At 34.8% G+C, this 22,509-nt stretch overlaps 1 protein-coding gene across 9 annotated transcripts; it reads right to left on the reverse strand.

The window, feature by feature from the left end:
- Positions 1–531: 531 nt before the first annotated feature.
- On the reverse strand, positions 532–12,895 carry LOC129748927 (dynein assembly factor with WDR repeat domains 1). 9 transcript variants are annotated; one of them, XR_008737871.1, is made up of 10 exons: positions 12,714–12,895; positions 12,583–12,655; positions 12,301–12,504; positions 9,753–9,875; positions 9,223–9,540; positions 8,631–9,156; positions 7,976–8,109; positions 7,740–7,773; positions 1,343–1,486; positions 532–985 (listed from the first exon to the last, which is right to left on the reverse strand). XR_008737871.1 is itself a non-coding variant. In XM_055743733.1 (7 exons), exons 1-6 carry the CDS (start codon positions 12,751–12,753, stop codon positions 8,661–8,663), a joined length of 1,254 nt encoding a protein of 417 aa, XP_055599708.1. In that variant the 5' UTR covers positions 12,754–12,895; the 3' UTR covers positions 532–985; positions 8,631–8,660. The 9 variants fall into 9 exon arrangements, 1 of the variants encoding a protein (XP_055599708.1); XR_008737872.1 differs by lacking the exon at positions 7,976–8,109; XR_008737869.1 differs by lacking the exon at positions 7,740–7,773.
- Positions 12,896–22,509: the final 9,614 nt, after the last annotated feature.

Here is a 22,509-nt window from a genome sequence, read left to right on the forward strand (position 1 = left end):
TTCACATCCGCTAAGCAAATGTTTATTCATACCCACCAAACAAGCAAATGCGTTGGGCTTTTGCTTTACTGAATTCCGAGCTAAGTAAAACCACAGAAAACAGACGTACAAGCTCGAACAAAAAACCGTCAAAAAAGTGTGTAAAATTTCAAATGCTATCACCAAAAAAATACGTTAGAAACTGACTGCAAACAGTGTCATCTATTGCGCCGTTCAAGAGTTACAAATTAACTTAAAAGTGCCCAGTTTTCGAAAAAGCGTAATCGTAGCCAAAAAACAAAAATTAGTTCAAAAAGGGTGTTGGGATTTTTACACAAGTTTCGTGGGCTAGCTTGTACGTCTGTTCTCTGTGGTAAAACCTCATTCTTACCTCTAATGGTGACGAAAATTGAATGTCAAAGAAAGATCCTCGAGAGAAAGAAAAACTGGAAAACTGGACTGCTTCACCTATGCTTTCTTTTTATTTCTATTATGAAACAATTAGGATTTAATATTTATTTTAACAATGTTATAAATACTTTGAACACCTTGATCAACAACTTTGATTGTTTCACCTTCAATTCATTTGCTGTGTGTATATTTTCTTACACATACATATATCACAATTTCAAAGGTTGCAACCATTAAAGGTACTTTCGAATCACTACCGATGTTTTCAATTGACATAAAGTAAAGTAAGCCTAAGAGACTACAAACAGCAACACGTTTTTTTCCAAGAGATTAAAACAAATTTTGGGAGTGTTTTTGTCAGCCTATTTCTACACGAGTGTTATTTCGAATTCTTTAGTTTATTTTTTGCTTTTAAATATATTCTGTGCTTTTTTCTACTATTTCGTCTGAATTTGGCTATATACTTTCGAAAGTCTGTCACGAAATAAACTGTTAAAAAGTATTCTGTGCTAATATTAGTTGCTGAATCGATCCGGTATCGCTATCTTTTAGTGGGCGAATCTATTATTTTGATGCATTTTTGGCGCAGCAATATCTGGAACAGAGGACGGAACGAGACCTTATTATCACATCAGCCAACGACCCCTTGTGGGAACGTTTCAAAATTTTCTAATGATCTTCTACTTTAATGTTTCAAGGATTAACAATAAATAAAAAAATGCGATCAATGAATCTAGCAAAAATGAAGTTGGAAACCACAAAATGTTCGATGAATTTAGATGAAAATGCAATTGCTTTACTATCTTGACAAACCTTATATGGAGAAAATTTTGCAGCGTGTTCAAAGATGTTACTTTTCAAGAAATTTTGTATATTAATAATCAGTTAGTTTGTTTAATTTGTACACGAACACGTATTGGGTTTCGTTGGCAAAAGTAAACAAAATACTCACATTTCTGAACCAGCTAGGGTTTTTTAAAAATAAGTATCGACTCGTTGAGATGGCCCATTTTAGAACATGTTACTTTTTATTGACGTTGTTTGGGCCAAAATCGGGCTTAGCATAAAGAGGCTGAATAAATTGTATCACGTCGACCTGAAGGTTTGTTGGTGAGAAGAGGAGTGTTTAGTAAGTGAGTCATCTTATAAAGTTATTAAGACCGGATTTATACAATTCACTGAATCAAATAGACATGTTTGCTTATGAATAAGATTTATAATTTCATTCGGATCAATGTAGACAGGAAGCGTGCAAAACTTTCGAAATGTTTTAATTTAATGAATGATAGAATTCAGTTGCCTGATTGCTGAATCAGGCAAACATCGAGTATGAGTGACCAGGATCAGGAGACCCCAATAACAATATATGCAACAACCTACCTTTGGCATTATAACAGGTTAAACGTCTTTAATTTGGTGATGTTCGTTAATGGTTAACAGCGGACATTAACCAAAGGAATGCTTCAGTTTTTAATAGATTCAGGGTGATTTCGTGGCTGTAAGATGTTGTGATTATATTTTATTTTTTGAACTTTTATTTAAAATCCTTTTAATCATCCGGATCATGTGTATACTAATTGAGGCGCTTAGGATCAGAAAGGGCTGAGTGTTGTCATCAAAAGTTTCAAGGTTGATGGGACATCAAATCGACATAGTCAAAAAAATTATATTGGTCAGAAAAAGGGGTAAGTTGCAACAAACTTTGTTTTCAATGAAAAATATAAAGAAACCGTTTGAAAATTTATAGTTTTTGATATATTTGTGATGTCATAACGCATACAGCATCAATTGCAGTAACTTTTTGTTTTTGTTCGAATTATATTTTATATTTTTTTCTGTCAAAAATGTTTTTAAAGAAAAAGCATAAGAATGCTGCATACATTTAGGGGTAAAAAAAATACTACAACAAATTCTACTAGCTGAAATCATAAAAATTAATGGTTGGATGGATGAAATTTTGAAATTTACAAATGCGTGATGCAAAACAATCAATTCATATTCCAGCATATGGAAACAAGATTTAAAAGGTGAATCTTTGATTTGCATTTTGATGCATTTTAGCTCATACTGGTAACTGAGTTTTGAAAACATTAATTTAAAAAAAGGTGATTGAATGAACAATATTTTTACACCAACAGTGTTTGTATATGATAACAAAAGTAATATAAAGTTTGTTGGTGATATAATTAAGACAATCCGTAATATTGGGTAAAGTTTTCTACGGCATCGAAAAATGTTAAAATTTGTACATCTATTGCTCAATTTGCTATGATAATCCAAAATTTTGAAAAACTATCTCACGATGTGATAAACTATGTCATCATTATTTTGTTATCATTAAATGATAACTTCATTGCATCGAATTGGAATAAAATTGATAAGTGTTTTGGTACACAAATGTTGCATCTAACCGTGCTGTTGCACGATGCACCGTTTGACGATCTCGAACATTTGGGAGGCCGAACATTCGTCGTAGAATACCACCAAAAAACTGTTAAGTCGAATATTCGGCTCGCCGAATAGTTGAGCTAAATATTCGGACGAACAGGCCGAATATTTCTTTCAATATCAGACTTGTACAATTTTTAAATGATTTTGAAGAATTTATAAATTATCCAAAACTATGTTGGAAAAGCTACACAATGACCAAAAACTTAAGGTTACAGTAGACCCTGTTTTTTTCATTGTGGAAAGCTTTCTATGTAATTTGATTATCGTTTATTGCAGATTTAATTCATACATAAATAATCCGGGTTTGACGTTCAATAAGAATTTAGAGATAAGTTAAATCTGGCCGGGATTCCCAGATTTTGTTGAAAACAACTGAATTTTAGTTTATTCACATCATTTACTAAATCGAATAAAAACCTCAAATTCCTGTTTGCAAAGTTAAAGATTTTGTGCAAAAAAATGCTTTTCAAAGCTTATTGCAAAATGTACATCATTTATTGTTTTACTCTTAGAAACTGTTTTAACGTTATTTCTATGATTCTATGAAAAAAAATTAATTTCAAGTAACTATCTTTCTTTTTCCTCTTGCATCTTTCAGACTTATGCTTTTAGATTTTGTCCAAATTTGCCCTATTTTTCATTTTTTTATCGAAAAATTTCATGTGCATGTATGTATATAAAGTATGGGATGCTTAACATTAAGAAACATCGTTATTTTTAACAACTATTTTGAAGATATCTTGCTCAAATTCGCTCTTCAATTCGATATAAAATAAGAAATTTAAAATTGCTTGGTACCTGTTTAGGCATGTTTTGTCCCACATTTCACTGGAATTTATATTCTTCATGAAAACTGCCTAGAAGCGATGAGTAATTTGATGCCCCAGCAAGTAGTAACATTTTGAAAATCATCAAATATTTCAATGGAGCGCACTGAAATAAAGTAGAACTCCTAAGATACCGAAAATCCGTACCCTAAGTTGCAATGGGTTAACGGCTGCGGTGTGTATGTTTGTGAAAATGATAGATCAAACCATCATTTTCCTGACAGTGTCGTTACACACAATCTTGTTAAACATGGTGTCATAATATGGCCTAAATTAGAAGAGGAGCTGGACATCTTTATTAAGTTTAAATTCAGCAGTAGGTTCAAAGATGTCTATTTTTTTCATGATCCATGTTGATAAGATGAATGGGAGTTGAAACACTTGCCCTCCCTTCCGCAGAACAATCGCAACATTTGGTAGTGAAAGTATCACAATTTACCATAATAAAAGTTGATACTTTCAATAGGGCATAATTCGTTTGGTTAGATAGTTAGTTGGTTTAGTCTTATAGAATTAAAAATAGAGAAAACGTGCTAGAAGTATTACGATGTAAGGTAAAGATTATGGTATTCGCCTCCCCAATGCTCTAGTAAGTGTGTATTTGCGGTTTATGAATTTCGTTGGCTTATTCTTAAATCAAGCATTTTACAAGAACTAGAGGCTCATTGGGTGGAAATGCTGTTCTTGAAGAATGTTATATTTCATTTGGTTAGACGTTTTTTTGCTTTTTATTTAATTATTCACTTTTAGCAGATTTTTACGTTTTTCGGTTAGGTTTGAAATTCATCTATGGAAGTATATAATAGAATGTACGGTTTTGAATAATGACAATGAGTAGATAGTCCAAATCACTGATTTCGGGCATTTTACAGTAGGCACACGGTATATTTTAATAGAACCCCTATGTAGACTTAGCATAGTTTGTCAGAGAGGCTGACCAGAATAAGTGATTGAGTTTTAAAAAAACAGCATTGTGCATTTCCGGTTCTTTTGATAAGTAGATTATTACTGGTTTGAGCTAGGCTTCATATTATATATTGATAGATAAAATGAACTAATATCCTATTTTTCTTTTTTTCTTTTCTTTTCTTTTTTATATTTCTTTTCATGTGACTTTTTGATGATGACGAACGAGCCTTCAAGCTATATCCTCTCAACATTGGACCCCTAAGATGGTTTCGAATCCCAAGGAGAGTTCTATAACATGGTGAGAGCGTTCCATTTTATTTTATTGTTTTCAATCTATATATATAAAAATGAATTTCTGTCTGTCTGTCTGTCTGTCTGTCTGTCTGTCTGTCTGTCTGTTCCCTATAGACTCGAAAATTACTGAATCGATTTAAGTGAAACTTGGCAGGTGGAGGTATTGGAGGCCGGGGAAGGTTCCTATTATGGTTTGAGACCCCTCCCTCTAAGAGGAAGGGGGGAGGGGGTCTTTCATATAAAAGTAATAAGTCTTCATAACTCGAGAACTGATCTAGCAAATCAAACCAAACTTGACATGGGAGGGTATTTGGGTACGAGAAATGTTTCTAAAAATATTTGGTACCCCTCCCTCCTTCCAGTGAGGAGATATGAAGGAGGGAGGGGGCCTACCTTACAATTTTTAACATAACTGGAGAACTAATCAAGCTAATGGAACCAAATTTGGCATGGGAGGGTAGGGGAATACGAGGAATGGTTCTATGATTATTTCAGACCCCTCCCTCCTTCCAGTTAAGATACAGGAAGGAAGAAGGGGGCTTTCATACCTTTTTAATCGCATCGCTCCTTCCATTGAGGAGATAAAAAGTGGGGGGGGGGGTTCCTTTACAATTTTCAGCAGAATTGGAGAGCTAATCAAGCAAATGGAACCAAATTTGGGGTGGAAAGATATTTGATTACGAGAAATGTTTCTATGATATTTTGAGAACTCTCCGTTCTTCAAGTTTTAAAATCTTAAGGGAGGAGGGTGCTTCCATACAATCTTTACATCACTCGGGAACTTACCCAGCAAATCAAAACGAAATTTGGTTTGTAAGGGTAATTGAGCACATAGAAAGCTTCTGTGAATATTTGGTACTACTGCCTCCTTCCAGTTGCGTGATAGGGAGGAGAGAGGGTGCTTCTTTACAATTTTTCGCATAACTTGAGCAAATGGTAACAACTTTGGCATGGGAAAGAACTTGGATACGTAAAAAGGTTATTAGATTATTTGAGACCTCTTTCTCCTTCAATTGGGGACACAGTTAGAGAAGACGGGAGGTCATATACGATTATGTTGCATAAACCAAGCACTTATCTAACAAATGGAACCAAATATGACATGGGAACAATCGAGCAAATGGATCAGAATTAGGCATGGGAATGTATTTGTATGCACGGAATGTTTGATCTTGATCCCTTCCTCCCAGGTAGGGGATGATAGGCGGCGAGAGGGGCTCTGATACAAATTTTATGGCACAACACGACAACTAATAAAGCAAACGAAACAAAATTTTGCATGGGAGGGTAGTCGAGTACAAGAAATATTTTTTCGGTGGTTTAGCATCCCTCTCTCTATTCAGTGAAACGATGTAATGGGAAGAGGGTCACTCATAAACTGTTTTAAATATTTTGATAACTAATCGAGAAAATAGAACCAAATTTGCATGGAAGCATATTTGTGTACGGGTAATGTTGTTTCGATGGTTTGAGACTTCCTTCTCCTGCCAGAGGGGAGATATAAAGTGGGAAGAGGGTCACCCAATTTTTAATAGCTCGAGAGCTTATCGAGAATGACGCCATATATGTGACATGGAATCGTATTTGTATACAAGAAGTGTTTTTCTGATGTTATGAGACCCCATTCCTTCCATAAGGGTTAAAGGAATGATGGAGGGGGTCACTCTCACTATTTGTATAATAATTCGAGAACGAATAGGTAAAATGAGTGTCCCGTGATGTTATTTTGTTACGAAAAATGTTTCTAGGATAGTTTGAGACCCTCTCTACAAATAAAGAGACAGCGAAGATTCCATATATAAAAAAATTGACATAAGCTTTAAAAATTTAGGGGCAAAGAAATCCAGTGTCATAAAAAGGATTGAAACACGGATCCAAAAATAAATGACTTAAGATTTCAAAAAAAAAAACGTAGCAATTTTATTTTATGAAAAGATTTTATGATATTGAAATTGAATTTAGAATTTTGTGCAAATAAATGAAAAGTTAAATTATTACAATTTCAATAATTTTTGGAAGGTGTAGCAAAGCACACCGGGTCAGCTAGTTATATATAAATACTGTAGTTAGTTTCGTTGGGATTAATTAAGCGACCTGTCTCAAACCGCCAACGTATTTCCTCCAACTGGTATCATGAGGGGTTAGTTCACTATCTTGTTCTGCTTTAAGTTCATATTCATCCGAAGTGGACTTAAGGAAGTGCAAGATGGTATAGCCAACGTCTCAAGATCGCTTACTATTCTAAGCTGCCTACTCTAAACTTTTATTTCCCTGACCCCTCTACCCACATTTCCTTTTCAGCGTCAGCTTCTCACAGCTATTTAAACGCCACAAAAAAAAAAAAACTCCTAAGATACCGAAAATAAACCGAATTCCACTATTCGATACATCTCTAGACCAAATGTAGAATAAGGCAAGGCATGAAGAATCGATTGGTGCATATGTATATACTTAATTTAAAATAAATGATTTCGGGACTTAAATCCCTCTGATCTTGAGGACCTCAATTTAACACAATCATACCGCCACTGTTAAATTTTAACCAGAAGTGCAAAGTGGCATATCAATCGATTAGGTATCAATATTTTGCTAATCCTTAAAACGGAGGCCCTGCCACTTGTCAATGTGTATTCTCGGGATGAATTGATGCTTCAAATTCGTTGAAAAAAAAGTTAGTGTATTTCCAATATTTTGGATAAGTTATATTGAGCTGAAAACATTTCACTCTATGGAGCCACCACGATATAAATGATTTGCCATCCCTTCAAAAAAGTTGTTGTCATAACGCTTATTTAACTGTGAATTGATGAATAATACTCTACTTTATGAGATGAATTCAAAAATGACTCAACTGTTGTGAATACTTACCTTATCGGTTTATTGATGCTCCTCAGAAAAGATCCTATAAATAGGAGAGAATTGGATGCCGAAAATGAATGGCAAAAGTTGGAACTGATAAAGAGATGGCTAACCTACACGGAATGATTCAACGGCAGGGATCGATTTCCTAAAGCAACCTCCAAATGTGTGCATGTTTTTTCGAGCTCTGATCTTATTCTAGCATTCTATAAGCCATGCTGGGGTTGTCATTGACGAAAACTTACTTCGGGATGATCGGCTCGAAATGATGTTGGTGGCTGGTGCCGAATATTTACAGTTTTCTAAGTAAAAATCTCGTCCAATGTTCGCCCTGTCTTGGCGTAGGCAAAAATACACGCTGCTTTTTTGCATTTGGGGTCTTCGAGATTTTTAATGTAGGTTTTGATAAATTGAACGTGATGACCAGAGGTTGCGGTTTGTGTTTTGTTTTTGGAAAACAAAAGGAAACATTTGTTCATAATGCAGCATTTGGTTTTGAAGTGTTGTATGAATCTTAATTTTGAATGTGCATTCGGTTTTGATTGTTGACATGTGATAATTGAATAAAAATGCGATTTGTAAATGATTTATGCTTTAAACTCTACTAGTGCTTGTATATTTTGGCAGTGATGTTTTGTCACATTAAAATCACCTCAGAAAAGTTTGAAATACTTAATTTATAAAGATAATCACAAATAATTTCTACAAAACCAAACTACACGCTATCGATAGAATAGAAGCTTAATCTCGTCTATAACTAATAAACATTACAATGAGCTTGTTTTGATGAGATGTTGAACATGTATGTACACGTGTTGGTGTGCAGTATGTTTTGGGGTCAATCAATTTTCATATTTTGAGATGTTTGAAGTTAGAAATTACGTTCATACAGTTACATACTTTGAAAGCTTGACCCGAGAACCAGTCGTATCATCTCCATATCTTACAAGTGTTGTCTTTCGAAGCGGTGATTATTGCATCACCGGAATAGTTGAAAGAGCACGAAAATACTTCGCCATCGTGTCCCGCCAAAGTTTGAGTGCACAATCCGGTTGCTGAGTTCCAAATACGGGCCGTTTTGTCTGCCGATGCCGTCAGGAGTAATCCTCCAGGAGGGCTGAAGGTCACTTTGGAGACTTCGTCAGTATGGCCAGCCATGATAGTAACCAGCTCAAAATTTCCGGTAACGTCCCATACTTTGGCCGTACAATCTGCACTTCCGGTTGCTAACCGTGATCCAGTACAGTTGAAGGTTATATCGAGAACTTCATCTTTATGATTGGCGATTGCTTGGAAGTAGTCTAACTTTCGAGCATCCCAAATTTTGGCTGTTCTGTCCAACGAACTAGTGGCTATCAAAGAGCACTGGAAATTCCAAATGGCATTGCTCAGCTCTGCATCGTGGCCGCGAATGACACTGGCACTCCTGAAATGTTTTAAATGAACGTAAAGTTTATTTGTGCTAACAAAGTTCAACTAACGAATTTATTACCCTTTCATCCGAGAGTCCCATATCATGGCAGTTCCGTCAAATGACGCCGTCAGCAGCAAGTTTCCATCTTTGTTGAAACGGGCCGATATAACTTCAGCTCTGTGGTCTCCCAGCAGAAGAATTTCCTGGCTGGTTTCAGCTGAAAACACTCGAGCTGTGTTGTCCATACTGCACGTGACCACCTGTTCGCCCTGGTTGGGATTAAACTCGGCAGCCACAATTTCTGCCGTGTGACCCCACAAAGTCGTCAAGCAGTTGGCCGAAGTTGGGTTCCATATTCTGGCAGTTTTGTCGAACGATCCCGTCAGTATACGATCACTGTTCGTTAGGGAGATTCAGTGTGAGAAAAAACATCAATTAGGTACTATCACTTTATGAGCCTTTGTCAGAATGATTGGAGACTCGAAATTATATATTTCGATTTTGGATTCAGGGTCAGATTTCAAATCAAATTTGCAAATTCAGGAAAGTTTTTATTCTAAGCAGTATTGAGCAGCGATTTTAATAGTCAGATGAAAAGTTAGACTTACCATTTGGGATAGTTGTAGGCAACAGAAAACACCACATTTTCATGTCCCTTGAGCACCTTCTCCTCGTCGCCACTCTCAACGTTCCATATTCGGCACGTACGGTCGTACGAACCTGTGATGCACCTGTAAATTAAATCGGAATTGAAAATAAATAACGTTATTATTAATGGTAACAATATGATGATGACACAGTTTCTCACATCGTGAAATAGTTTTGACGTTAAAAACTTTACTCATAATGACGGATTGGCTTAATGATATCACCTACAAACTTTATATGGCTTTTTTTATCCTATACCAACACTGTTGATGTAAAAATATTTTCGAATAATCACCATTTTTTAAATAAATATTTTAACTACTTTCTGGCAACAAGGTCAATACTGATGTTATGTAATTTTTGCTTCTTTTAATCAACCATTTTTTTTATTAATTTTTTGGCTTTTAATTCGTTATTTTGTGTTTATGTTATCGTTACTGTGTGCGTTTGAGTCAATACCATTTTGGTTAACTGATTTGAACTTTCAAAGTGTGCAAATTCCGGGTAGTGTTTTTTCTTCCGGAGCAGTGATTTTCGTTTCGCTTGACGAACTTATTCTTATTCTCCGTAACGGAAGCGACATCTGATGGAAAATATTGAAAGATCACTGTTGTGCTTCTCAACTTTTTCATATCTACCGGTCGATTATGGCGAAAGCATGCTCGAATTGTTGCAATACAATCAACAGGATCGAATACATGATCTGTCGTGGCATTTGCGGAAAGGAATTTCACCTTACTTGTGTTGGCGATAACAATGCTGCAGCTCGAAGTTTAAAATCACTCTTGAAAAATGCATTTTGGATGTGTGATGACTGTGCCGGGCTTTTTGAGAGTGCCCATTTTCGAAGCCTTGCTTTTGCGCCACTTCCTGAGCAACCAGGAATAGCTCAGTTGATAGAAGCTATTTCTGAACTACGTTCAGAGATAAAGCAAATTTGCAGTAAACCGTAAGCTACACCAATTCCAACACTAACACCTGTCCGTCCTTGTGTGGCAGCAAGAATACTTGGCAACATTGAATGTAATACCCTTCAGGGACGGTTAATGCTTCCACATCCATTTAACGCATCAGAATTTAAAAATTGGTACTTGCCTGATAGCACAAAAAAAAAAAATGCATTTCAAATATTAACATTTTTAATTTCGTTTCCAAATGCTGGAACATGATTGTTTTGCATTTCTCGTTTGGTCATTTAAAAATTTCATCCATCCAAACATTGTTTTTATGATTACTGCTAGTTAAATTGTTTGTAGTATTTTTACCCCTAAATGTATGCAGTACCCTGATACTTTTCCTTTAAAAACATTTTTGACAGAGAGTAAAATTTCGTTCGAACCAAACCAAAAATTACTACAATTGGTGCTTTATGCGTTATTACATCACAAATATATAAAAAACTATAAATTTTCAAACGTTTTCATTCGATTTATCTTTAAATACAAAATTTGTTGCAACTTACCACTTTTTCTTAGTAGGGTGAAAATCGTATGTTTTTGTAAATTTAAAAATAATTGGTAGAACCAATTATTTTTCTGACTACGTCAATTTAATGTCCCAAAAACTGTTAAACTTTTGATGTAAAAGCGTTATGATTATCTGTGGAAATTGAGTTTTTAGAAGCAATTGAAGTTGAAAATTGTTGCATTATGCTCACGTTGACGGTAATAAGTTATACAATTCAAACTCAATATAATCTTTAGACAGAGTTTCCTGTTTCTGAAGCGAACCATCACCTGAGATTTAATTCTTGTCCCATTTAGTTTCAATTTGAATAAATCAAATTTACAACATTTGATCAGCAATTTTTTCAATTTTGAAAACAGTTATTTGTGAAACAAGTTGTAACAAACTTATACACTTATCCCCTAACTGTAAACGAGTTTTTCTGTACTTTACAATCAACGAAAACTAAATGTCAAGCAAAGGTTTTTCTAGATTAAGGCTAAATATTTGAGTTGTCGTGTCATTTCAAAGCTCTTTGCATTTTTTTTTCAAAATATGTAACTTTTTTTTTGTTTCGATTATAGTCGTTTTACCATCTTTATGGCATTCTCTACTTTATTCACGTTGCAGTTGGCGGATCGTTATTGAAAAACTATCCGGTACAACTGTGTTCGATATTTACTCTTGGGCTCGAACTTGTGGACATCGGCTCAGGAGAAAAAAAATGTAACTGTATTTTAAATATCCTTGTGTGAATTCCTGTAGATATTCAAGCTTGAAGTTTTCCATCTCATAGATACTCAAGATATAGATGATTCCTATTAGAGCAGCCCTTTCAGATTAAAAAGTTATTCTGACACGTTAACAATGTCACAACTTCAACAATTTGAACAGGATCATGCAATAAAACGAGCAATTCCAAGTCACGAATGTTTCTCGTCAATGTCATCAACGATTGTTGTTCACACCAAACAACTAGGTTCATGTAGAAGCATTTGCGTAATGCGAAATCAATACAGCCATTGCTGGGCGCGAAAATATCACCTGGTCAAAAATACTTACCTTTTACCGGATTTATCGAAGGACACGTTTGTCAATGGAAGAATGTGTGTTTGTAGAGTTTTGAAGAGGTAGAATTTTGTTTTCACAGGTTCTTTCAGCTTTTTCTGTAGCTTTTCTAAAATTTCTATCACTTGCGGGTAGATATCTTGCGTTATCAGCGGTTCCGAGGATGCGATCTTTTTTGTCAGCGCTTGAAGGTCAGAACTTGAAATGGTTATGCAATTATTAGCACCTTCTGTGATGTCAGATAAGTGAATTTCATTGAACTTTTTTTATACTTACTTCGAAGTCATATCAAACAAATCAATCATTTTGGTCTCCTCTACGTTTCGTTTTAAATAGTTTAATGCGATGCCTGGAAAGTTAAAAATTGATTTTGCAGTGTGACCAAATGGCTTTTGAATAAAGTTTACCTGGTGGGTAGTATCGAAGATAAATTTTCAATAACTTCATTTTGGTGCACTCTGTGATTCAAAACTTCAGAAAAAATGTAAACTTTGCTATAATTTGGCAGATTATTTCCACTAAAACGTCCGTTCTTATGCAAGAATCTTTGGCAAATGTGAAGACATTTTTTCGGAAATTGTTGGATCGATATAATAGCCAAGCAGTGAATTTCGATGCATTGCAAACAGTTGGGATTTTATTCTGCCACGTGAGTTTGGCGTTCTACAAACACGATGTAAAAGCTCCTCCTGGTTGCTATGGTTTTGTTATTTATTTACGTTTCATTTATTGACAAACGCAGGATGCACCACCTGTTGATCAAACAGATTCAAAATAAGGTTTTGTGAGGTTGAAACGTTAATACAAAACCGCAACTTCGCCTGGAAATAATAGATGTCACTACTCAAAAATAATCCTTTGAAATCGATCGGATAACGAAGGGCAAGATACTATCAAATAGAGGACGTCAAAATCAGTTATTTCTCAATTTGGAAAAGTTAATGCAATAAAACTTGTAAAAGCAGAAGACACATTAAAAACTATTTACAACAATGTTGAAATTCCTACTATCGAACATATGTACAATGTCATAAGTCAGAGTCATAAGGTTTTAATGAATCAGCTTTGAATTCCCATCCCAGTTTCATTTTGTTAAAGAAAATCCATGTTAACACTTTTGAGGCATAAGCGATAGGATTGTTTGTAGATATATATCTTTTAGAAACCATTGAAGTTGAAAAGTGTTGCATGTTACCCCAGTTGATGGCAACTAATCGATTCCATCATAAGCATACATTTCGGAGTTAAAAATAAAGAAAACGGAAACATGAGTTGTAACATTAAAAGATTAGTTGGAATTTTTAGTGGATTGAACATTGTCTACTATTTTTTATATTCAGCTGTAGGCTGGGTACAGTTAGTGAAACTTTCGTGCAGAAATAGAAAACGAAAAAATTTTCAAGGGGGTTTAATCTAAAAAAACGAGTCATTCCAACACAGGTCTCTATTCAACCTGAAGCTGATCTGACTTCACGATGAACGTTAACATTTTCGGCCTTTTCGTTGAATAGCGTAAACTTATGAGCCCACACCATTTGGTTGAGTTCTCATCTGTTGCTCATCATGTGGTTTCACATCTTCGAACGCAAGCAACATCCTATACATACCTAGCTAGCATACATCCCGGCTGCCTGAAAGGATCAGACGTAAACCAGGTTCGACCTAAGCGGTGCGAAACCTGTGGTTCATCGTGGGAACCGGAACATAATGTGTAGGTACGTTCTTTCATGCTGGATGGAGTTTGCTTCTTGATTCGGGGATGAAAATACATTCTATAATGGGGAGATTACGCATTCGCCGCCAAAACACCATCCTTCACGTTATTTGGATCGTGATGTCAATCGAAGCGAAGCGCATCCTGCAATGAAATGATATTGAAGGGTGTAGTCTGTATCCGGTTCAAGTTGAAATTACTAAATCATTTGTAAAAGAATCATTGTCAGATGTCTGTTAGGGTGAGTAAAGAATTTAAACTTAATTTAGAATTTTGTTACTTAAATGATATTTATTTCGAATAAAAAAAAAATTAAAAAAAAACGTTTTCAAAGTATCAATTATTAAATTAATTATTGTGCATACTTTGCAATGCATTGTCACTTAGGAAGTGTTCTTTGCTAAAAAGTTTTGCTTTGATTAGGTTAGTGCTTTATCGAGCCACTCTATTCGAAAACGCTCACCTTATTTTTAATGCCATACAAATAGCAACAATTTTCAAGTGCGTATAACAATCACCCGCCTCATTGTAGGTGGACTCGTAATCTCCAACCTTTTCACTTATTTTCACTGGCGGAACTAAGCTCATTTTTCATCGCCACATCCGTTTGCTTCCCCCAGGGCAAAAATCATGCCAAGGTAAAGCGGTGCGTGCCCTTTTTGTTGTCATCTAGCTAGAGGTTCAAAGGATCAGAAGGGTGAGGAGCACCCACGCATGTTCGGTGAATCTACGTGACGTGGACGAAAAATAAATAAAATTGGCTTTCGATAGATAAACCTTCTTACAAATAACTTTTTGTCGAGGCCTTGTTGTTCTGCCTAAATAGTTCGTATAGAGATACTTTGGTCAGCACAAAGCGATCTGTTGAGCACGTCCACTGGGAGGAGTGAAGCGTTACCTTTATCGAAAATGGTTTTTGGGTGTTTTGACCAAATATTTCCAAACATATTGTAGTATTCAGAAACTCGGAGCAGATAAATTCTCTATATCCCTGTATAAGTATAAAAACTTACATTTGAATTTTTTTTTGGCCGAGGCTTAACGAAAACTATGACTGATATGAATAAAGCTGTAGTATTTGCTTTTGCTATTTTCGAGCAGTTTTGTGAGTCAAATACTTCGAATGACATGCATATTTTTAATCCGGAGCTGGTTGAAAGTAAATGTTCTACTCATCTTTTTCGTATCTAGATGAGCAAATTCTTTCAAATTTTGCCATTCTGCCATTCTAAAGTTCAAGCTAAGCAAAAGCTGTCGAAGCAATTGCTATTTTCTTATTCATACCACCTTATATCTCTAGAAATAGACTCAATTATCACTAAGAAAATATTCTATTAAACCGATCTAAATCAATTTTGATTGAAAAATAAAAACATTAGAAAACGTAAAAACGTGTTTAAACGTATTTGAGTAGGTATTTACCTACTTGGTACCTATATATCACATCGTAGTTTTTTTTGCAAAATTAACATCGACATGTGTGTTAAACAATTTGTTATCTTTTCCAATTGTTTATGATTAACGATAAAAATGCGTATGAATTTCGGTACGATTACACTGAATCATTCCACTGTGATACTAGTGCCTAATCGTATGCGGAAGCTGCAAAACAAATTCGCAGGATAGGATATTCTGTGAGACTTACGTCACGTGTTGTATGTTTTGTTTAACACTTCAACTGGGAATGTTACATTTGATGGTGTTGCTGCACACTGTGTATCGAGTGTGCCCTTCGCTTGGACAGAGGATCAAGCGAATATGTAGGTACGTTTTGGGTTATACATAAAATACATACTTAGGCATCTCCCGTCAAACGGATGTCCTTCCCTTTGACGGATTATGTCCTGACGAGTGACGGACATTGTTGACAAAAGGTTACATGGTCTGTACATCGAGATGTCACGTTCTAATATCTCGCTCCAGTCGGTCTAAAAAACCCTTTTATTTTTCTACAGGAAATTTTCACTTAATTGAGTGTGTTTTTTAAGTGCCTATCACAGTTTTTTTCATCCAATTCCTTCGAATAGTACGAACTGTTATTGCTATAATATGTTTCCGACATATAGGTCAATATTTATGCAGAAGAAATGTAGGAAAAACATAAAGGTTTCAAATTCATTGACCAGAAGAAGATTGAAAGGACATAGCAGTTGTTGCCACTAACCAAAAGCATAACTTACAAGGTGAGCTGCGAATCAAGTGCAAGTGTGAAATCAACTTAATGACTAGATCAAGGAAAATAAAAAAAAAGTTTAATACTATTTTAAAAGCTAGTCCTCAAACAACACAATTCAATCCAATAAAACCCAATTTTTTATTTTCGCTGAAAAGTTTAAAGATGCTTAGTTTTATGATTACAAAAAAAAAAGTTATACGAATAACTTGATAGAAGAGGATTTTTTTTAACATTGTAATCTAAAATTGCATAACCATAGGGAGATCCCATTGAGTACTTTTTCGGGTGTAGTTTTTACACACTTCAACGATATTTTTAAACATATAAACACTGACTCATAGTTATATTTTCCATAGAATTTTGGTTAAAATTGTTGCACAAATAGCTGAGAAATTTCAACGTATACGAAAAAGTATAAATTGCACATATTTTTCGATTGGCTGTCGTTTTTTTCCCAACCCCGCCATTTAACTTGATCAAATTTATAGACACTATATTTTCATATAGTCTGGCAAAGAGAATGACGGGAGCCCTGTCATTCGCTTGAGACAATAGAGCAAACTTTCTAAATATTGCAAAATCATGGTTAAAGTATTGTCATTCACAAAGCTTTTCTGGCTTTTTGTTAACATTAACTTAAGTTATTTAGCATAATTTTTACTACTTTTTCATCTATAAATCATAATATATATATTCAAAAGCGATTTCGAGTTGAAATGATAAAAATTGCATGTAATTTACGAATCTGAAAAACAATTTTTTATTTTGCAACTGGAGAGAGTTATGAAGAGCTTGAACATTATCGTAGAATGCTCGATTGGCTCTGCGCGAATGACAGTTCGATTGGCTCCCGTCATTCTCTTTGCCAGACTATATGAAGTTATAGTGTCTATAATCAAATTTAATAACAGGGTTGTGCGTTAAAGCGATTCCACACACATAGAAGCGTTCAGTAAAAGTCAAAATTAATCTTTGCTCTGCCCTCAAGTGTCCCGCTCTTCAAAGAATTCCTGGTGTTTTATGAATTTAATGAGGCTTCGTACCAAAACTCTCAAGAAATGGCTTATTGTTGTTTTCGTTTTGCTTTACAAATTCCTGCCAATTCTGTCCAGGTTACACCTGGCGACGAAGAACATTCATACATTCCGTTGTAAAACACAATTTAAAAATAAGTTGAATTTTACTAAATGAAGATATCAAAGCAAGCACTGCTAGAGGACGGATGTGTTTTTTCCGACCTCGAAATTTTCTCGTTTGTTTTCGTGAATATATTGTGATTGTTATCTGTTTAGAAGCTTCTTTTTCAAAATCTGTGTAAGGATAGCAGTGACGATTGTGTTAAAAAAATCAGCAGAAGAAAAGAAGCACTCAAATCCCGAAAAATCATCCATAAGCACTTGCTGGATTATCAAACAACAGGACTGGAAGGTGCAGGGATTATCATCATTAGTGCAACAGGACCATCATATAGAAATCAACTCACGCTGCCTCCTTCCCTCATCGCCTATCAATGGACTTTGGTGAGATTGTTTCATTTTATTTTGATTATTTTTTAACATATTTTGTCAATCCTATTTGCCATGTAGGATTTCCCACTAAAACATCCCTTCCATTCCTTTCTGAAACAGCTTTATGGGTCGTATGAGTTCTCTGCACCTAAAGAGTTATTTTTGCTGTTTCAGAAAATCCCTTCTATGGTTACATTGACTTGTCAAAGTGTGCATCATAGTACCACACTGATCTTCAAGAGCAGCACTTGGAATGAATATTGAATCCAGATACTCATTTTGGCATCTTGCGTTGCTCTTGATTATCAGTTGTACCTCGTGTATCAGCCAATGCAAGATGTGTGTAGTCACCCTATGCTATGCTATGCTATGCTATGCTATGCTATGCTAAGTTGAATTTTACTAAATGAATCCAGAAAATTAATATTGGAAAATTCAAATAAAATAATGGTACCGTAATCCGGGGTAAGATATATCAGCGGGGTGATATTGATCAGTTTGACCTTTTTCAATAAAAGTTTAAATAAACCTGTTCCAATGAAACTCATACTAAATATAGCCAGTGTATCTTAATCTTAAGTTATTGGACCTTTAAAAACTGCACCGTTTTGTTAAATATTTTATCAATGGGTTGAATTATGCGATCCGTTCTAGTGAAAAAGAAATTTTCAGACGGTGTGCTTATTTTTTCCCAAAAATTTAGGTTGTTTTCTCAATAGATACGAGTATAGACACTATAATTTCATGGGATGGGATGAATCATCCAATAGGATGAAAATCTCAAAAAAAAAAAAACTATAATTTCATATAGTCTGGCAAAGAGAATGACGGGAGCCAATCGAACTGTCATATGCGCGAGCCAATCGAGCAACCTTTCTAAATATTGGAAACTCATGGTTGAAGTATTGTGATTCACTAAGCTTTTTAGGCTTTTTAGTAACATTAACTAAAGTTATATATCAAAATTTTCACTATTTTTTCACCAATTTGGTGAAATCAAATATTTTTTTCAAGCATCATAATATATTTTTAAAAGCGATTTCGCGTTGAAGTGACAAACACAAGCATGTAATCTAAGAATCTGGGAAACTTTTTTTTATTTTGCAACTGGAGAAAGCTATGAAGAGCTTGAACATTATCGTAGAATGCTCGATTGGCTCTGCGCGAATGACAGTTCGATTGGCTTCCGTCATTCTCTTTGCCAGACTACAAGGAATATTTAAATAAGGTAGTGTCGAGAGCCATATTGGATATTTTTGTGACGTCACAAAAACGAATGTATCGAAAATTTATATGCGAATGGCAGAAATTTTAAAGAAAAACACGTTTTAAAACGAAAATGAATTCCAATTTTATTTTGATTGTGTTGTGAAGACCTCTATTGCCTCTCTGTCATGAAATTTTTTGGTCCTTTGAATATTGCATTATATTTTTTTTCATTTTATTAATAAATGCAATGTCGTCTTGAAGCTAAAACGTGCAAAAACGAATAAAAAATTACCTTTTAAAAGGTCTAGCTGGTAGTTATTGAGTGTTCTACTGATTGTCACGATTTTTATACAACCAGTTTATCTTATACAATTCTTATGTAGAACAATTATCATCAATTAATGATTGTTAACTTGATTTACTAAAATGCCAATTAATAATTGTGGTTTTGTATAAAAGTTTGGTTTTTGATAACTTTTTTGTAATAAGGATCTTAGACTACACTGACTTGATCATTTTCATGGAAGACTTTGAACTAATTTTAAAGTTTTGCATATTTGAGTAGGGAAAATCCACAATTTTTTCGGACTTTGATGGTCTATTTTATATAAAAATTACTCGAAAATCCAACTTTTTTCGTACCTATCTTGAAGAGCAAGAATCCTTCTAGAATAACATGTTTTAATAGTGGTAAATTTCCAGCAAATTCTCCGAGTTATCAACAAAAAGGGCAAATTTCCTAGTAGATTAAAAGATTTTTTGTGATTGTGACGTCGCAGTATGTACTAATACTAGAGCAAGGCTGCCTTGACACTACCTTCTTTAAATATTCCTTGGCCAGACTATATGAAATTATAGTGTCTATAGATACGAGGAGCTTTCTATAAAACTTTTAATATTTGCAATATGAAAAAAAAAACTCAATTGTATCCCTTTTTTTATAAAGCATTTGCTGCACTTTTAGTAGCTATCACCGGTTGTGTTTACAATCGTATTCGCAGTCCTGCTGTCAGTGATTTCAATGTTTACGTTTTGTTTTGGAGAAGTGCAGTTTTTTTTCAAGAGAAGTAAACCATGACTTTTTGGCGACACACACGTTTTTCTTTTCTTCCATCGGCAATTTTGGTGAAAATTAAGTTTAACTAAGATTTTCAGAGAAACTAATGGAAAATGTTCGAATAAGTGGCCGGTAGAAGTTGCCGAAGTGTTTCCTGGTTTATTTAAGTATAACTAGGGGAGAGTCATGAGTGAGTGTGAGACATTCTGATAATATGTTTCCGATGCTGTGGGAGGGAGTTTTTTTTTATCCTGGCTGGATTCATAAGCGAAAGACTAAGCAGTGAAATCAATGTTGGTTCCCAATGCAGAAAATTCCATCAAGTGTTGGGAGGTTCAAAATATAAAGATATGTGCACAGATGCAGTGAAATTGTAAATCACTGTTTAAAAAGTGTTTGGTTTTAGATTAATATCCAAGTGCTTATTCTAGGGAAATGTTGTTTATTATTCATGGGATTGATTGGAATGCTAGACGCGAAGAGTTCGGCAGTCTGCTTTGATTGCCGAAAATGATGAAAAAATTAATGTACAAAGTTTTCGGGGTTATGAAAATTTTCCGGAGGATTAAGCCGTGATTTGGGGAGAGTAATGAAGATCATATGATGATGGATTTGTGCTACTGTGACTATCCCGATCAATTTAAATTGTGCTCTTAGGAGAACACCGGAAGGTTCGAGTAATGGAGACACGCAAAGATAAGTATCCCTCGGGATTTTTTAATTATCAGATTTTCAATTTATTTTTTTTTTGTACCAATGGTTAGTGTTTGAATATTTTTGGAGTGATTCGTTATTATGCATACTTTACGTGTTCTGTGTTTAATGACTGTTATGAATTTAAGCCAAATTTTCCTCATTGGTTCCACAAATCTTTTGAAAAAGTAATTTTCAAAAGATTTCGTGGCTATACTAATTTAGTTTTTCTGTTTCTTCAAAGTGACTTTTCAAGAGCGAGCAAAGGCGCTATATCCAAGGTCACAAGAGGACCAGAAATGATGGTGCACAAAAATCCAAAAGATTAATTTATAAGAAACGTCAAATACATATGAAGTGCTAATTTAAAAAAAAAAAGAATATTATCCAAATACAGCACTACTGTCAATTAATAAAATGAATGATTTGTTTTGGATTACTGTGCAGAAAAACCTCATTTCCATCCACAGAAGGATGAAATCCCAAGGACCATACTCAAGGAGCAAAATCAATTTTAGCATATGTGCTCCCAACGAAAATTTTTTAAACATTTTATAATCATAGAAACGTATGGTACTGTTGTCCAAGTTTTTCCTCCCTTGGTTCCAGTTGTCTCTGCGTCCAATACTGCACAGTGGGCCCGGTCGAGTTAAGATGAGTAGTAAATGTACTTTTACTACTCACCGGGATGCTGACAAGATCTGGCTGTGTATGTATCATAAGCATAAGCATAAGCATAGGAGAAGTGCAGTTTTTTTTTCAAAAGTTTTTTTTTAAATTCTTGTATTCACAAGAGAGGTTGTTGAATGTGACTTTGTTTTTCAATTAGTGATTTTCAGTCAAATACCTAAAAATCCTGTTTGCTATGATTTGACCTAATTCAAATATTGGATTACTATGATTGCACGTCGTAACATAAATTTTTATGTGAAAAATGCATACAAATGTCCCGCAAATACGTTCCCCGTCCAGATACAAGGTCCTATTGGAACTAGATCCGAAGGAAAATTCTTTGACAATCTACTCAAATTATCCCTCGTGAAGCTCGGTTACGCTGAACTGTAGTTTGCTTTTGTTCTAACGCTACCAACGTCGAATAACAGCAGTGTCAACATCAACTAAACTAAACTGTTTAAACTTAGCCAACGAGAGCCCAATTGGGGGGCTCTAAACTAAAACATTCCTTTTTATTTATATGACCCAGCAGCATTCGGATGGGGAAGCGTCGAAACAAGAGTGGCCAATTAGAAACTCGTGGTAGGTACCTACTTCCCAGTTTGTTGTATGCGCTTTCATTAGTGAATAAATCAAAAGTTTCCGGTCGGTGTTTTTCTCTGCCAAATGCTGGCTAAATATCCAAACGCTCGTTTGGACGTTGAACTAATCATAGAGAGAAGAAAAAATGGAACGATGATTAGATTAGCATAGCATTGCATTGTAGGAAGAGCTTTCGGAGTCTTTTCCATTTCGCATGTTTATACATTTGATTGAAACATCAACATTATCAAAGAAGATCGTCCAACATTAATATACGATGCTTTACTTCTTGTTTATGGCTTATTTGCTATGATTAGAGAAGTTATTTAAGCACAGTGACCAGCACAAATAAAAACCAAAACATCGTTTTCCATCCTAAAATTCCGATATTTTCAGTTGCTCAGAATCTTTTAACATTTCAATGAGTTCGTTGGAAAGCTGATAATTTCAAGATCATTTTAAAATTAAAATTTTATTTTCTAATTTTTCTTTTCTTAGGTCAGAAGCAATAAGTTTAATGAATTGCATACTTTACGGGTAGGACATCAAGCTTAGTATACATTTTTGTAAGGTTTAGGCGATATTTCGG

Source organism: Uranotaenia lowii, chromosome 2 (genome assembly GCF_029784155.1).
Source record: "Uranotaenia lowii strain MFRU-FL chromosome 2, ASM2978415v1, whole genome shotgun sequence".
Taxonomy (NCBI): Eukaryota; Metazoa; Arthropoda; class Insecta; order Diptera; family Culicidae; genus Uranotaenia; species Uranotaenia lowii.

What these genes read in the sequence shown, in the direction of transcription:
- LOC129748927 (XM_055743733.1), bottom strand. Translation starts at nt 12,753, where the DNA reads ATGAAGTTATTGAAAATTTATCTTCGATACTACCCACCAG. An exon ending in TCTTCGATACTACCCACCAG is followed by an intron (nt 12,656 to 12,713) that starts GTAAACTTTATT and finishes TTAACTTTCCAG; the next exon opens with GCATCGCATTAAACTATTTA. An exon ending in TGGGACTCTCGGATGAAAGG is followed by an intron (nt 9,157 to 9,222) that starts GTAATAAATTCG and finishes AAAACATTTCAG; the next exon opens with GAGTGCCAGTGTCATTCGCG.